The sequence below is a fragment of the Oryctolagus cuniculus genome, chromosome 2, assembly GCF_051225735.1.
Source record: "Oryctolagus cuniculus isolate XC-2025 breed Fujian yellow rabbit chromosome 2, ASM5122573v1, whole genome shotgun sequence".
NCBI classification, from domain to species: Eukaryota; Metazoa; Chordata; class Mammalia; order Lagomorpha; family Leporidae; genus Oryctolagus; species Oryctolagus cuniculus.
Genome location: NC_142868.1, coordinates 115,574,064 through 115,590,050, shown reverse-complemented (window position 1 = coordinate 115,590,050; position 15,987 = coordinate 115,574,064). Strand labels below are relative to the sequence as shown.

At 39.8% G+C, this 15,987-nt stretch overlaps 1 protein-coding gene across 2 annotated transcripts in view; it reads right to left on the bottom strand.

Annotated features, from left to right (window-relative positions):
• The window catches only part of TMEM131 (transmembrane protein 131), a 168,604-nt gene that overhangs the window by 49,742 nt on the left and 102,875 nt on the right, over positions 1-15,987 (bottom strand). For both annotated transcript variants that reach the window (XM_002710001.6, XM_017339810.4), the window contains exons 9-17: positions 14,053-14,203; positions 13,893-13,949; positions 12,965-13,026; positions 7,241-7,349; positions 3,911-4,019; positions 2,922-3,075; positions 2,647-2,817; positions 755-865; positions 530-664 (exon numbers count right to left, since the gene is read on the bottom strand). In XM_002710001.6, the coding sequence (XP_002710047.3) occupies positions 530-664; positions 755-865; positions 2,647-2,817; positions 2,922-3,075; positions 3,911-4,019; positions 7,241-7,349; positions 12,965-13,026; positions 13,893-13,949; positions 14,053-14,203 (1,059 nt within the window). The remainder of the gene's footprint in view (positions 1-529; positions 665-754; positions 866-2,646; positions 2,818-2,921; positions 3,076-3,910; positions 4,020-7,240; positions 7,350-12,964; positions 13,027-13,892; positions 13,950-14,052; positions 14,204-15,987) is intronic.

Here is a 15,987-nt window from a genome sequence, read left to right as displayed (position 1 = left end):
TTCTCTTGCACCCTTAAGAGCAACTGCATGTGTTTAGGAGACAGAGTAAAAGCACATGGGCAGATTCATATAGGGATCAAAAACAATGTTTGCCTCATTGATACTTTTTTTTAATCAGTACCGAAAACTGGCCAGAAATATCATTATACAATTGAAAATGCTTTCTACCAATGCTTAAGGCTATTTGTTCTTTGTTTTTTCTTCCCCCCAATAAACTCAATGTACACAGGGTTGGTGTAGGATCTCCAGAATTTCTCCTGTAATGCACTTTTGTGACAAAAGATAATTTAAATTGTGCTCACTACAGAACTTTTTATGCCAAGGTTGAACTTAATGAACCTTCTGGGTTTCAGTGCCTTCAAAAGGAGGGACTGAGCAGATTACCAGTAAGGTCTCTTCAATACCAAATATCCATGCGATCATGAATCACATAAAACTATGGGCTGAGGAATGCAACACAGCAATGGTCTCTTATTTGCAGTGTAGACATTCATCTTAGTATAAGGAAATAGTAAGAAAGTCTACTTACTGATGATTGGTCTGATAGAGAGGATTTTTCCAATTCTGGAAGGTTTGAAATTATTGTAGTTCTATTGCCTTTTTCGGTAGCTACAAGTTCTATTGATAAACCATCTCCTATGATATGCCAACTTTTTATAGCCAACTTAAAAAAAGAAATAGAAGAAAGTGATTACCACAACACAAACATAAAATATTTAAATGTGATTTAGAATAAAAACAGATTTTTTTTTACCTCAATTGGATTGCTGTTTATAATTGCAAATAAAATATTACTTGCTTCTGTAGCACTCAGTACTCCAAAATCTATGAAACGTTCCTCTATTTTGGGGGGCAATACAAAGTACTGGGAAGATATAAAAGAACTAGATTAAATATAAAATATTTATGTAATAGAACGTTAAAGATAAAATAGTTTCTGTATTTTATGTATATATGGTTATGAGAATACTTCAGAAGGTTCATGGAAAATTAATTAAAAGATTTTATTTCAATGCAAAAATTTTTTGAAATCCATGCATACAAAAATCATGAAAGAGGCATGTTATGAAAATAATTATGTATGGATATAAAACTTTTTCTGTACCAGATAAATTTCTCTTTTCTGTTTGTTAATTTTGAAGACAGAGAGAGAGAGAGAGAGAAGTAGAGGCGGGGGCTGGGGAGGAAGGGAGAGAACGAGAGCGAGAGCGAGTCTTCTGTCGGCTGGTTCACTCCCCAAATGGTCGCAATGGTGGGAGCTGAGCCGACTGAAGCCAGGAGCTTCTTTGGGGTCTCCCATGTGGGTTCAGGGGCCCAAGCACTTGGACCATCTTCCACTACTTTCCCAGGCCAGAGCAGAGAGCTGGACTGGAAGAGGAGCAGCCAGGACTTGAACTAGCGCCAATATGAAATGCTGGCACTGCAAGCTTGGGCTTTAACCTGTTGCATCACAGCATCAGCCCCTAAATTTGTGTTTTAAAACCATTTCCCATGAACTTCATGTAATACTTTCATATGTAGCCACACATATATAGTTGAGAACTCCATACAAACAAAATCAGTTTGAACCAATCAGATATGAAAACAGCCATGGCCTCTATTAAGTAGCTAAAAGAAGCAGGAAGCTAAAGAACAAGGAGAGGGTGCATGGAGCCTAGGAGGATTAGGCAAAAAGCCTGGAATTTCAATTAACATCGTGAATGATTACAAATATGTAATCACTTAAACAAAGTAAGTGAAGGAGGGGGTAATACTGAAGACCCCTCCAGTTCTAAGATTCTATCTGATGTTTACAGTTTATAGGACCACATATCAAAAATAACTGGAAAAAAAATTGTGTCTGTCCATACAGAACATGTACAGACTTTCTCCCCATCATTATTTTCCAAATGTTACAACATAACAGTTAAATAACAATTAATCACATAACATTTACATTGTATTAGGTATTGTATGTAATTTAAGGATGAGTTATTATAGGCAAGAGGATGTGTGTGGGTTATATGCAAACACTCCCTCATTTTATTTAAGAGACTTGAGCATCATGCTTATGGTATTTCAAGAGGGGGTCCTGGAACGAATCTCGTGCAGATGCTGAGGGATGAATGGGGTTTGGGATTACCCTTGAATCTAGGCATTCACTGGGGGCTTTGGAATGTATCCTGCGGGAAAACTACTGTTTCTTGGAAGCACTGACAAGGAAGGAGTTAGATCAACTTGTAGAGCACAGATAATGGCAAAACAAGAGTATGCACCTTGATTGCCTACTATCTGAACACACAAAAGATGGACAGGGAGTTTAAATTTTAGAGGTAGATAACGGGCCGGCGCTGTGGTGTAGTGGGTAAAGCTACCACCTGCAGTGCTGGCATCCCATATGAGCGCCAATTTGAGTCCTCTTCTGATCCAGCTCTTTGTTATGGCCTGGGAGAGCAGTGGAAGATGGCCCAAGTGCTTGCGCCCTTGCACCCTTGAGGGAGACCTGGAAGAAGCTCTTTAGCTCCTGATCGGCTCAGCACCAGCTACTGCAGCCATTTGGGGAGTGAACTAGCAGATGGAAGACTTCTCTCTCTCTGCCTCTCTGTTACTCTGCCTTTCAAATAAATAAATAGTCTTTAAAAAGAAAAAGGTAGATAACATACTTACATCTAAAAAGCCTGTGTATACCCGCACAGGTAAATGAAATTTAGAAGCATTGGTAATAAGTAAAATGTTGTTATCTATGTGCATGGATGATGTGGATGGCATAAAAAACAGGGTAAAAATATATCCCGATTCGTTAGGGAGAATTAAGACTGGTTTGCTGAAGTTGTGAACCTAGGAAATGATGGAAGAGAGAGAGAGAGAAAAAAAAAAAACACATTAGCATCATCTAGTTGGTAGATCAGATAAATAAGAAGCACAAGGGGTCCTGGACTTACTTTAAACATTGCTTTGGCTTCTTCTGGCAGCAACACGTCATGAATGAGGATGGCAAAGCTGAAAGTATTGGTCAGGTAAATTGGCCTCTCCACAGGATCCGCAGGACTATCTCGGATGTGAAACAGTGTTGCGGCGTGATCAAATCCCAAGTAACTATTTGGAAAAAAAAATGATTTTTATTTCCATATGTTAATCTAACATCTAAATTCTTTTGTTATGAGTAGTAATTGTTTCTAGCACTAAAGACTTAGAGAATTAAAACTATAATATTTTTATGATTGACTACATGGTTTAAAACAAAATTTAGCTTATAAAATATTGAAATATAAAGGACTATTTTCTAATGAATTATATATAATCAAACAATTAGAATCAAGAATGTATCAACAAAAAAAAACCCCTTACTTACAAACAAATCATGTTTATCACTGACTTGCAACCAGTTTTCTTAAAATAAACATCTACCAAATTGAATATTAAACTATCACTGGTTAAAGACTCACTAGAAAATGACCTGCATGTTACTGCCCGTTAATAAAGAGATACAATTCTCTAAGTGTTCATAAGTTTATAAAGGAATATAAAAGATTCCATTTCAAGTGACAAAACAGTAACAAGCCACAAACACTTATATGTTGCAAAAGGAACAACAAAAAGGAAATGGTTCAAGTAATGTAAATATTTAAAAAATCAGATTCATTTGTGAATCATTAAGTTCATTTAAACCAAAATCATACCATCCACTTATCTCTTTAAAGTAAGAAATAAACAAAATAAAGGTGGATCTCCTAGGTAGTTCAGGTTTTCTTTTCATCACTAATCCCGCTGAGTTTATGTGAATTTGGCTACTATTGTTGCCACAGTTATTTAGAATTAAATAAATATTAAATAACATTTACATTGTATTAAATTTTTATTTAATTGTTAATAATTAAAAACAGAATTTAAAACCAAAAACTTAAAAAGCTTATTTTAAAAAGAAACTCACCCATCTAGGACTTCTGCTTGATAAGGTATTTCCAGCTTAGAATAACTCTTTTCTTTCGCTTTAACAGTTATCTTCCCAGAAAACTGGGAGGGCTTTTTTGCCCTGGATGCTGCAAGCAAATATGAAAAATCATCTGTCAGTTTTTACTACCAAAGAATATGTGTGACTTTTATGTTGACTGGCAAAAAACTCTACATGAATTCAAGCTTTCAAGGTGGTAAACAGTCTACTTTCATACAGTTTCAAAATAATACGCTTCTCATACAAACGGAAAAAATGGGATGAACAGACGAGGAATAGCGAGCAAACACACTCGGGAGGAACACCACGCTCCAAGCCACCTCTCTAAGGGCAGCCACAGCTCTGGTCTTGTTACAACAGGAGCTACTCCATCTCTGCGGTACTACCATTTGGGGCCAGATGAATTCTTGGTTGTGGGAGGCTGTCCTGTGAATTTGCGGGAAGTGTATCGGCACCCAGGGTCTGCTAGATGTCATTAGTATCCCTCCAAATATCCCCCGAGAGGCAAGACTGTTGCTCGTTGAGAACCACTGGTTTCTAGTTTTACTGAGAAAAAAGTCACATTCCTTGTCAGACCAGTCTTGCTAGCAATACTGATAAAGTAGCATCATGCAAGAAAAAAAAAAGCAAGAGTTATGAGCTCTGACTTCCCATACTGAGGCAACCCTGAGAGCATACGGAGTCTAAGAGGAGACAAATCCCCTTCTGCCACTGCATTATGTAGCCCTCATCAATGAGGCAAAACCTTTAGATTCTGCAGCAGTTTTGAATAATTCCATCTGGAATTACAGAAATTGAGTCTGCAGATCCAATCTGGTTATTTGTCAGATGCTCCTTTCAAAGGAAATAAGGAAACGATTTATCCCTTGAAAGTACTTCAGGGCTGGCACTGCAGCTCACTAGGCTAATCCTTCGCCTGTGGCGCTGCCACCCTGGGTTCTAGTCCTGGTTGGGGTGCTAGATTCTGTCCTGGTTGCTCCTCTTCCAGTCCAGCTCTCTGCTGTGGCCCGGGAAGGCAGTGGAGGATGGCCCAAGTGCTTGGGCCCTGCACCTGCATGGGAGACCAGGAGGAAGCACCTGGCTCCTGGCTTCGGATCAGCACGGTGTGCCGGCCGTAGCAGCCATTTGGGGGTGAACCAACTTAAGGAAGACCTTTCTCTCTCTGTCTCTCACTGTTTAACTCTGCCTGTCAAAAAAAAAAAAAAAAAGAAAAAAAAAGAAAGAAAGAAAAAAGGAAGTACTTCAGGCACACTCCCACTTATGGGAATAATCTAAATCTGATTTAGGCAAATGTGTGGTACCTAACTTCAGGATGAAACCAGAACAAAGAACTAATATGACATCTAGTAGCAGACTGCTACCAGTACACATGATGACTTCAGGTTTTTAAATTCCCATTTACCCTGATATTTTTCTGTGCATGCTAGTTAGCCATTCCTGGATACTTTCAAATTTTCTCTATTTGTTTTGCTGTTAGGGTGATTCCAAGTGCCATAATTTAGGCATTTCATGGTATCATATTAAGTTATATTTTAGTAAATGAAGTGGTGAAAAATCTCAAGAAAATTCAGTTAAAAATCATGAAGAGTAGTGAGTTTTGATGAGAAAGATGCTTGACAGGTGAACAGCATGGAGTTTAAATCAAGTACATTCTGAAAACATTACAAGATAAAGATACTTCCTGGCTCCCACAGCGATCTCAGGGACATGTTCTGTGTAGGGACCCAGAGGGCTGACAGGAGAAGTGGAAGGTAGACAGGCTTCTCTTTGATTAAAAACCACTTTTGACTGCTCCACTTCTGATCCAGCTCCCTGCTAATGGCCTGAATAATTAGAAGATGGCCCAACTGCTTGGGCCCCTGCCACCTTTAAGTTCCTGGCTGCAGCCTGGCCCAGCCCTCGCCACTGCAGCCATCCGGACAGTGAACGACTGGATAGAAGATTCCTCTCTCCACCTCTCCCTCTAACTCTGACTTTCAAATAAATAAATGAATAAATAAAGCTGTAAGCAGGTAAAAACCACTTGAGAAATGCAGCCGTTCGTTTTTATAAAGATACTTCCTTTATGCCTTTGTATTTAACTTTACGTAATTTCTTCTAGAAACATCCTATGATCTCAAGCAGACACTAACGCACTGCATGCATCCGAGGGCGGGAGAGCCTTGCTGAACAGTCTGCACAGGAGCGGAAGAGGAGCCGCTCATCCTTTCGGGGTAGGGGACGACCTGCAACATGGTGGCCAACGCTCCAAGCGGGGCCCTGGCTGCTCCCCTCTGCTGAGGCACACACGGGGCGAGGGAGGGGGTGGTTTGCACAAAGATGATCTCTCAGTGACACAGAAGACAATTTTCTGCAGATTGGGAAAGAACTGTGGCAGCTACACCGTCTATAATTCTACTTCCTGACAACTCTATTAGGATACTATGCCGCCTGATTAATGCTGATTCCTGGGGAGTTCTAGCTGAGTCCGCGGGGAGTCCGCCTTTGCCTGGCAGGTGCCTGAGGGCCTACCAAGCCTCTTACAGTGAGGAGCAGGCCCAGATGCTCTCGATGTCCCAGCCCCAACTCCCCAGTCAACCCTCAGCCTGTGAGGAGCCGAGCTGTGGACTCTGAGCCTGGGTGGTGTTGCCATGGTGCCAGAGTCAACTCTACAGCTCCTCCCTTGCATGACCCCTATGAGAAAAGTCCTGTTTATATTTTCAGGAGCCAGTAAATCACTATTTAAAACATTTTGTAACAATAAATTTCTATTAAAGTAGGCAAAACTGAATAAAACATACTATAAAAATGTTTGGGTGCAGTTAACAGTTTAAATGACAAAACCGTTATTATACATGTTTGAAGTTAACACCTAATTTGACAATTCTATCATAAAGGCTTTTATTTAAGTAGGACTATCTGCCTTGCTCATAAAAGCTAATATATAAAAATGTTACAAAATATTTTTGCTTTCAAATTCAGACATGCTTCTGAAATTTAAATGCAATATAATTACAAAAATCAATGACTTCATAATTAAGGCAAATTGCAATTGACACATGTGAAAGGGTTAGCCCAGATTAAAGATATTTCAAACCTAATGCACTTGCTAATACTAGCTTAGATTTATGAAGCAATGATATTTTCTTTTATGTATCAATCAGTAAGAGTCCATGATGGCTCACAGGAAAAAAATAAATCGACCTAAGCAGTAATGTAAAATCTGACTATAAAGTAGTCTGGATTACCAAAGAGAGATGACAACACAGATGCTTTCCTGTTTATTACGGTAATACCACTGTATCAAAGAGGACAAAGGCAAATACTTACCATCAAAACTAATGCTTGCAACCTTAGTATATTTACTTTCAGAAGCTTTTAACGTAATTGGTTTAAAGTATACTGTTATAGCATCATTTTGAGGTGTAGGTCGAACACTCTGCATGGAGGAAAAAAATAATACATAAATGGCATTATTTTGGCTTAATGGTTTAGTCACCTTATACTAGAAAAGTAAAGCAGAATCAAAATTTGGCAAATTTTTCTTACGTGGTCCCTTTAAATGGAATGGACCAAACTGGCAACACTTCAAAGTAATTTCCAAAGAGTATGAAGGAAAATGATGACCCAAGGGTAACACAGTATGAGAGATAAGTAACTGTATGAAACTAAAAACAGGCCAGTGTTGTGGTGTAGTGGGTTAAACTGCCACTTGTGACACCAGCATCCCACATGGGTACTGGTTCATGTCCTGGCTGTTTCACTTCCAATCCAGCTCCCTGCTAACGTGCCTGGGAAAGCAGTGGAAGACGGCCCAAGTACCTGGGCTCCTGTGTCCATGTAGGAGACCTGGATAAAGCTCCCAACTTTGGCCTGGCCCAGCCCTGACTGTTGAGGCCTTCTGGGGAGTGAATTGGCAGATGGAAGATCCCTCCCTCTCTCTCTTTCTTTCTCTCTCTCTCTCCCTCTTTAACTTTGCCTTTCAAATAAATAAATGTTTTTTAAAAAAATCTAAAAACATATTTAATACACTGGGTACAAGTATATAAAATGTTAACAAAAGGTATTTATTTTCTAAATGAACAATCAATTCATATGTCAGAGAAGGTAACTTACGATAGGGTCCCACTTAACAAAATCCACAACACTAAATGCAACATCCACACTATCTGAAGGTGAACAACGATTATGAATCTGACACCAGTGCCAAAGGCGTTTTACAGATTCCACTTGCAATGGCATCTTCTCTTCCTCGCTTGGATCTGGTTGTGCTAGTGGGATATGCTGCTGACAGGGAGCAGGGCTATCCTCCTAGCTATGGGGCTCAGCAGTGAGGCAGACTGCAAGGATGTTTACCTTGGAAGATGTCAGAATGCTTTAGACTTAACTGAATCAGATGTTTCTATTAAAACAGACAAACCTAAAGCAACACACAACAGTAAAAGCTGACACCTTTACAGTATGCTCATCAAATAGGCACATTTAAGGCCCAGTTCTTTCTGATTATCCTCACTGACACAGAGCACTTTCAATGGGAACTTCCTTCCCCATTACTAAAGAAGAGAGCCTAGTGATACTGAGTGATGCTTCAACAGCGAGGCATCAAAACACCAGACTAAACACTGGCTTCCTCATTCGCTCCAGACTTTCACTTGACATCCTATTCTACAAATACACATTCACAAAACAGTGGTACTGTACACAAATCTTGAACGAAAACTTTCCTTCATCATTTCTGACTCTTGACCTTGCAGTGAACACCCTCCTGGAGGGACCTAGTGAATTTTCGGGGGCTTATCAAACAGCTTGTCATTTCTCTTAGAGAAGAGCTGCTTGTCAACAGGTCAGATCTAGCATGTCAGCAGATTCTTTCCCCGGTTCCCTGCAGCTTTAGCTCAGTTGTAAAGGAGAAATCTGCCTACACTCAACACACGACAGCAGTTCCCTGGAGGTACAAGAAGCATTTTGAGAGTGTGAAGAAAAACAACTGTTCCTGTAGCTTTGCTGTCTGTGCTCCCAGGGAACTGAGTGGATCTAGCATATCAGAATGTTTACAGGTGCTGCTAGAGCGTCTTCCTTTGCATTGTGGATTAGTCCTGAGCTATTAGCAAGTTGTTACAGGGCCTGGCATGATGGCCTACGGGTAGGCCAACAGTTTTCTGTGCAGGAAATCTTAATTAGCCTTAGCTCTCGGCATTTTAACTTTTTAATCTTTTTCTTTGAGCAGACTTGAACTTTTTTTTTTTAGCGAGTTATTTATCTGAAAGGCATAGTGACAGAGAGAGGGGGAGACTCAGAGAGACAGAGCTCCTTAATCTGCTGGTTCACTTCCCAAATGGCTGCAATAGTCGTGTCTGGGCCAGGCCAAAGCCAGGAATTCCATCCTGGTCTCGCACATGGGTGGTAAGGACACAAGTCCATGGGCCACCTTCTGCTACCTTCCCAGGCACATTAGCCGGAAGCTGGATGGCGAGAAGAGCACCTGGGACTGCAGCCGGCGCTCCAATATGGGATGCCAGAGCCAGAAACAGCAGCTTAACCCACTATGCTGCAACCCATTTGACCCATTTGCTTCTGGTTCTTCAGCTGGGGCTGGAGGTGAATGATCTGCTCATCTCGGCTTTACTTATCAATGAAAGCTGCTATTGGCAATCAATGAAAATACCAATCTCTTTATCTGCGATGGGACTATGCCTGTGTGTATGTATATGTGTCTTTAAAAATAAAACAAAGCACTTTGACCTTTAAGACAAACTACAAATTGGAGAAAGCTTCATTACACTACACCACCATACTAATCCTTTTCCCACAGAAAAGGAGCAATCCAAGGGCAATCAGTTTATGACTACTGAACTACAAGTGTGAGTTGAAAAAACTTGCCAGCTATGCATTCAGGCTGATTTGCCTCACCTGTTTAAAAAAAAAATTTTAGGGGTCTGAATTAGATGTTTTCTGAGATCCCACCTAATCACACAATTTTGTGATTCAGTTAACGATGGTATTTTTTTTCTTGTCACTTTTATCTTGAAGTCACAATTCGTTAGAGACACAATCTTACAAAGCTTTGCAGTTTGCAGAGGACTTTCACAAATATGGCCCCGGATTCCTTCACTTGCTCTACTGTGCTGGACCAGTTCCCAGCATGCTCACACACTGGAAGTGGCAGTTCATCAGTACAGCCACACAGCGCTTTTCCAGTATGTCCGGCCTGTACAGTACCATGCCAGAAACAGGTTAAGCCACGGGATTTGTTAAAATACAGTCTCTGCAAGTAGGGAGAGCTGAGAACACTGATGGAAAAAATGTTTTTCCTATGACATACACCATTTTAAGATTCTCTTTACCAGAGGAAAATTTTACATTATTACCTTAAAATGTTATATTAATAGTAAACAAATATTCAATTAATAACTCATGTATAATACAAGTGGTCTGAACTCTTCATTCACTAGCACTAAAAGCAATCCCAGGAGGTGGGCATTTCATGCAGTGTCTAAGATGACCACATTCCATCACAGGGTGCTTGGGTTTCAGTCCTGGCTCCACTTCTGATTCTATTTCTTGCTAATGCATGCCCTGGGAGGCAGTGGGTGATGGTTCAAGTAATGGTCTTCGCCACCCATGTGGGAGAGCCAGACTGAGTTCTGAGCTCCTGGCTTTGGAGCTCTGGCTGTTGTGGGCACTTGGGGAATGAACCAGCCAATGAAAGAAGATCATGACCTGTCTGTCTCCGTCTTCCTGCCTTTCAAATAAATTAAAACAAAACCAAACCAGAAAACCAAAGAAATACTTGAGTTAAAAAAAAAAAAAAACCTCAATAAACAAACCTAAATCAGTTAACACCCATTTTTCAAGGAAACAAAATATTTAAGTAGTTGGCTCATTCTGGTGGCTTACCATACAAACTACATGATCATTACCTTATAACGAACATTTATATTAACAAGCTATTTTAGTATTAGTCACTGTTGCTTACTCAAAGGCAATCATGAACTAGAAAAACATGGCATGATTCCCAGGAAAGGCAGCTTTCATATGTTCTAAATACATTTGCAGACTTTTCTCTCACCATTCAGACCCAATTAATGCTAACATTAAAGTGATACTGAGGAGTCCAGAACATTCTGAAACTACCTAGGAGCCAGCTCTGTGGTGTAGTGGGCTAAGCCTCTGTCTGCAGTGCCGGAATCCCATATGGGCGCCGGATTCTGTCCTGGTTGCTCCTCTTCCAGTCCAGCTCTCTGCTGTGGCCTGGGAAAGCAGTGGAGGATGGCCCAAGTGCTTGGGCCCCTGCACCCATGTGGGAGACCAGGAGAAGCACCTGGCTCCGGATCAACTCAACTCCAGCTGTGGCGGCCATCTGGGAAGTGAATCAGTGTCTCTCTGTCTCGCTCTTTCTCTGTCTGTAACTCTACCTCTTAAATAAATAAATAAAATCTTTTTTAAAAAAGGAAACTACCTAAAAAAGCATTTGAGTAAACAAGGCAAATAACCTTTCAGTACCTAATACTTTTTTAATAAGTTATGCACAAACTTATGAAAGCATATATCAAGTTGATATTGGTAAAATGGATAAGAAAACCTGATTTTTACTCATCAGCTAGCGAGGAAACCTCACATAAACATTCCTCTAAAGACATCTCAGGCAGACTAATTCTAACACTTATACAGCATTAGTGTTTTGTAAATGTTAGTAAAATAATTTTCTCAAAGTTACACTATAGAATATGTTAGGAATGACTTAAACAGGCATCTTGACTGTCAAATGGGTGAGAAACTTACATTTGGAGCTACTTGCTTTAGTATAATCATTTATTTTAAGACTAAAGCATTTAGAAAAAAAGACTGAATTCCCTAAAGGGGAAATTAAAAAATCTCTAGCATCTAGCACTGCCTAGCCCATCCTAAAAATTCTGTTTATGTGTGAAACAGAAGGGGGTATGAACCTTTCTAAAAAGATATCAGTCTTTAAGCCTTGCATTATGCAGAAAATACTCAAGCAAACATGAAAACCTCTTAAGATTCTGCTTGCACTGTAGGTGGGTTTCACTCAAGCTGGGTAAGTTGAAAAGTCTATGCTCTGTCACCTGTGTAGGGGACCACTGCCACAGGCTTTAACTGGTCTCCTCCACAGTGCACACTGCACAAAGTTGCTACCGTGACCTTTGACAACACATAAATCAGATGACACCACTTTCTTGCTTCAAATCTTATAGTAATTTCCCACTGAGTTTAGAATAAAATCTAAACACCTAGCAGAGCCACAGGAGCCCTGTGTGAAGGTTAGCCTGACACAGGAGGGATCCTGATGCTCTGACTCACTGCTGTACCCTCAGGACTTTGCAGAGCAGCTGCATACAGTTGATGCTTACTAAATGCTCATTGAATGAATGGATGAATGAACGAGGAAGTAAGACAAAAACACCAAAACACTGGTATAACATGGGCTTTGGGTATTACAAGAAAATACATACATAGGTAAGTATTGATGTAGATACACAGACACTTAGGTTTCAAACAGAAATACTTATGAAGTCAATTCATAAAGATTCGACTGCTAAGTGTCACTGTACATCTAATATACTTTGATGAGACTGAAGTTTTTCTGTGGTTGGGTATGTCACTTGGGGGTAAAAAAAAGCTCAGTTTTCCTTAGCTAGAAGACCTAGTGTGCCTGATGGAGTTAATTGTATTAAATAAGGGAATCCATGTAATGAAATCAGTGTAGTGCCTGACAACAGCATTCACCTACAGTGAATCCTAAAACTCATTCACAATAAAAAAGAAAGGAACAAACATGCCCTTACTTAACTCCGTTCATACATGAACTGAATACCATATTTTTTTCCTATTCACATTCTTAGAATTCTTCACTAATTGTACTTTTCTATAAAATGCTTATTCAAAAAGACACTGTTTCAGTCCATTTACTGTACATGAAAAGTTAGGCCAGTTTTCTTGAGCTAATTATGGCATTTCCCCATTGAATCCCTAAACAGCATTAGAAGAAATGACAAGTGGGAAGAGACAATTCACGAAAAAATAAAAACTTACTGTTATCGGTACATCTTTTGTTCCTGAATTTAGTAAATGAAGATTTAAAACTTTTGGCAGATCTGTTAAAATTGAGGAAAAGAAATATTTCTTAAAGAGGTATGCTTTACAATAAGTTAGCATCTTATCTTATTAGGTATCAAATTGAACCTATTCTAGAATGTGAAATATCATGACAATCATATTAACGACACATCAGATAGGAATCCTTTACTAATACACATACATTGTATTTTAAGAATATCCCCCATCTTAAATCATTAGATCAACAAAATTCAGAACACAATTTTTTAGTGAGCACAGGTATTACAAATATTCAAGCTTTCCAGCAAAGTATAAAAATAAATAATAAATAAAGTACAACGTATAATGTAAATATATCAAGAGCCTACCTAAGTTTAAAAACACAATCCTAAAAACCAAGTTTTAGTTATGAATCACTCAAATGAATTTCAAGTTATAAGTACTTTTACTTTTTCCTTAATAAAAGTTCTTACTTGGTTACTTTCCATTTTAGAGTAAGAATCTGTTCCTAGATCACAGGGATCAAAGTCATTAACTGAATAACCTACACCTAAAAAAAAAAAAAAATCCTAGAAGTAAATGTTTTGATTTCCTTCGTTCAGCACAACTCAATGGATAAGCAGCTGGATTAAGAAACTAGACCACTACTTTCTACCACAGCCTTCCATCTGGAAAACTTCAGGAATCGCCTGACCTTGTTTTCCCACTCGTAAGCAATGCCACCCCCAGAGGAATGGGGTCTAAACTTGTAAACGCTCTGGGTCCCCAAAAGGAGGGTTCTACGGGATCACACAAGCTACTGGGAACGACCATCACAGCCGAGCTACAAAGTACAACAGAACCACTCAGCACTGAGCACAGAACTGTCTTCTGGCCACCTACAAAGATGGTCTTTTTTTCTTACCTTGTGTTCGTAATGTACCAAAATCCAACATTTCTGTTGAGGAATAAATTCCAGGAGCTTGGGAAAGAGAAAAATAAACAATTATTTTTCATTTTGTCACAGTAGGATGTACTCAAAATAAAACAGAACAGACTTGCAATTTCTTCAGTTTTCCACTAACCTGTTGTAACTTCAACCTCAACAGGAAGAATGATAAACTCCGTGCTGTCGGAAGCATTGGTCTTTATTCTTATGAAGGCTGTGTGATTATCTGCTTCTCTGGATGAAAAACTGGCTCGCATCACTCCCTTTGTTTCATAAGGAGGAATTTCCTGACAAGTTAACAGATCATAGTGTAGCACAGCTTTTGTAACGTTGCAAAATCACCAGATTTTATTGGGCTGGATGATGTCAATTAAAAGATGCATTATTCCATATACCTACTATGAAAAAATTCATTGCCAATTAAACAAACACATTCTACTGGCTGTTAATACACATGCTCCAATTCTGAAGAATGTTAGAATGTGAAGAACTGCTTCTTAGAACTGAAGAAGTAGGATATGCAAGAGCAAAGGAACAGAAGTCAAATGACCTGAAAACACATTGTCAGTTGTAAAATCACCATTAACAGGTAGAACTAATCTATAAAATCAGTCATTTTTTAAAATGTGTTCATGTGGCTTGCATGTATAATTTGTTCTTCAAGCTCTCTAACCAAAAGAAATGTCACCATTAGAGGAACTCTTCTGGAAGTCCACCGGAATCTTGCTAAATGATAACCAAGAAGCTTAGATTTCCCCTTTCCTTTCATTTAAAACCCACCAAAACAAAACAAAGCTCCCCAAGCAAGCTGTTTACCAATCACATTTGAGAAGGCTCTTGATAAGAATTTTCAGTCCAGGGGCTGGTGCCATGGCTCACTTGGCTGATCCTCCGCCTGAGGTGCCGGCATCCCATATGGGCACTGGGTTCTAGTCCCGGCTGCTCCTTTTCCAGTCCAGCTCTCTGCTGTGGCCTGGGAAGGCAGTGGAGGATGGCCCAAGTGCTTGGGCCCTGTACCCGCATGGGAAACCAGGAGGAAGCGCCTGGCTCCTGGCTTCAGATCGGCCGGCCATAGCGACCACTTGGGGAGTGAACCAACGGAAGGAAGACTTTTCTCTCTCACTGTCTGTAATTCTACCTCTCAAATAAATAAATGAAATCTTAAAAAAAAAAAAAAAAGAATTTTCAGTCCAATAAAGACATAATAATCATACAAACAACAAAAGGAGGACTCACTGAGGGGTGGAAAAAAAGAGTTTTTTGAGGCGTAATTCTTTTCCTGGCTGTAGAAAAATCTGGCATCAAGGGAACCACTGGAAGCTCTCTGCACAGATCCTTCCGGGTATTTCAGAAACCCCTATATTCTAGAACTCACTGGTATTCACTTACCCCTACTCTCTTCAACAAAGTGGGAACAAGTGACTGGAACCCTCCCGAGAGTTTACAATAGACTCTCCTATTGGGGACCACCTTGTTCCCTAGGGCTTTCTCATGGACACAGCACTAGTCTGGGGATGAGGTCAAGGACCACTGACTTAATCCTCACTCTCAGGTTTGTAGGAGTAAGAACTACTGTAGCCACTGGGAGCACTGAAACATGTTACTCTTTGCTGCCCTCCATTATGTTTTTTAAAAAATTAGTCGGATTTTTATTTTTAAATTTTATTAATTTTAAAATTAATTTTATTTATTTTAAAAATTTTATTAATTTTTAAAAATTTATTTGAAAGGCAGAGATGGGGGGAGGGGCGGGGAGAGAGAAATCTTCCATCTGCTTGTTCACTCCCCAAATGGCTGCCAATGGCTGGAGCTGGGCTCATCTAAAGCCAGGAGCTTCCTCTGTGTCTCCCATGTGGGTGCAGGGGCCCAAGGACTTGGGCCATCTTCCACTGCTTTCCCAGGCCATATCAAAGAGCTGGCTCTGAAGCAGAGCAGTGGGACTCGAACAGGCGCCCACATGGGATGCCGGGCATTGCAGGTGGTAGCTTTTACTTACTATGCCACAGCACTGGTCCCCATTATGGTTTTTAACTATTTAAAAATACAAATCCTCCTATGTTTCCTTACCATA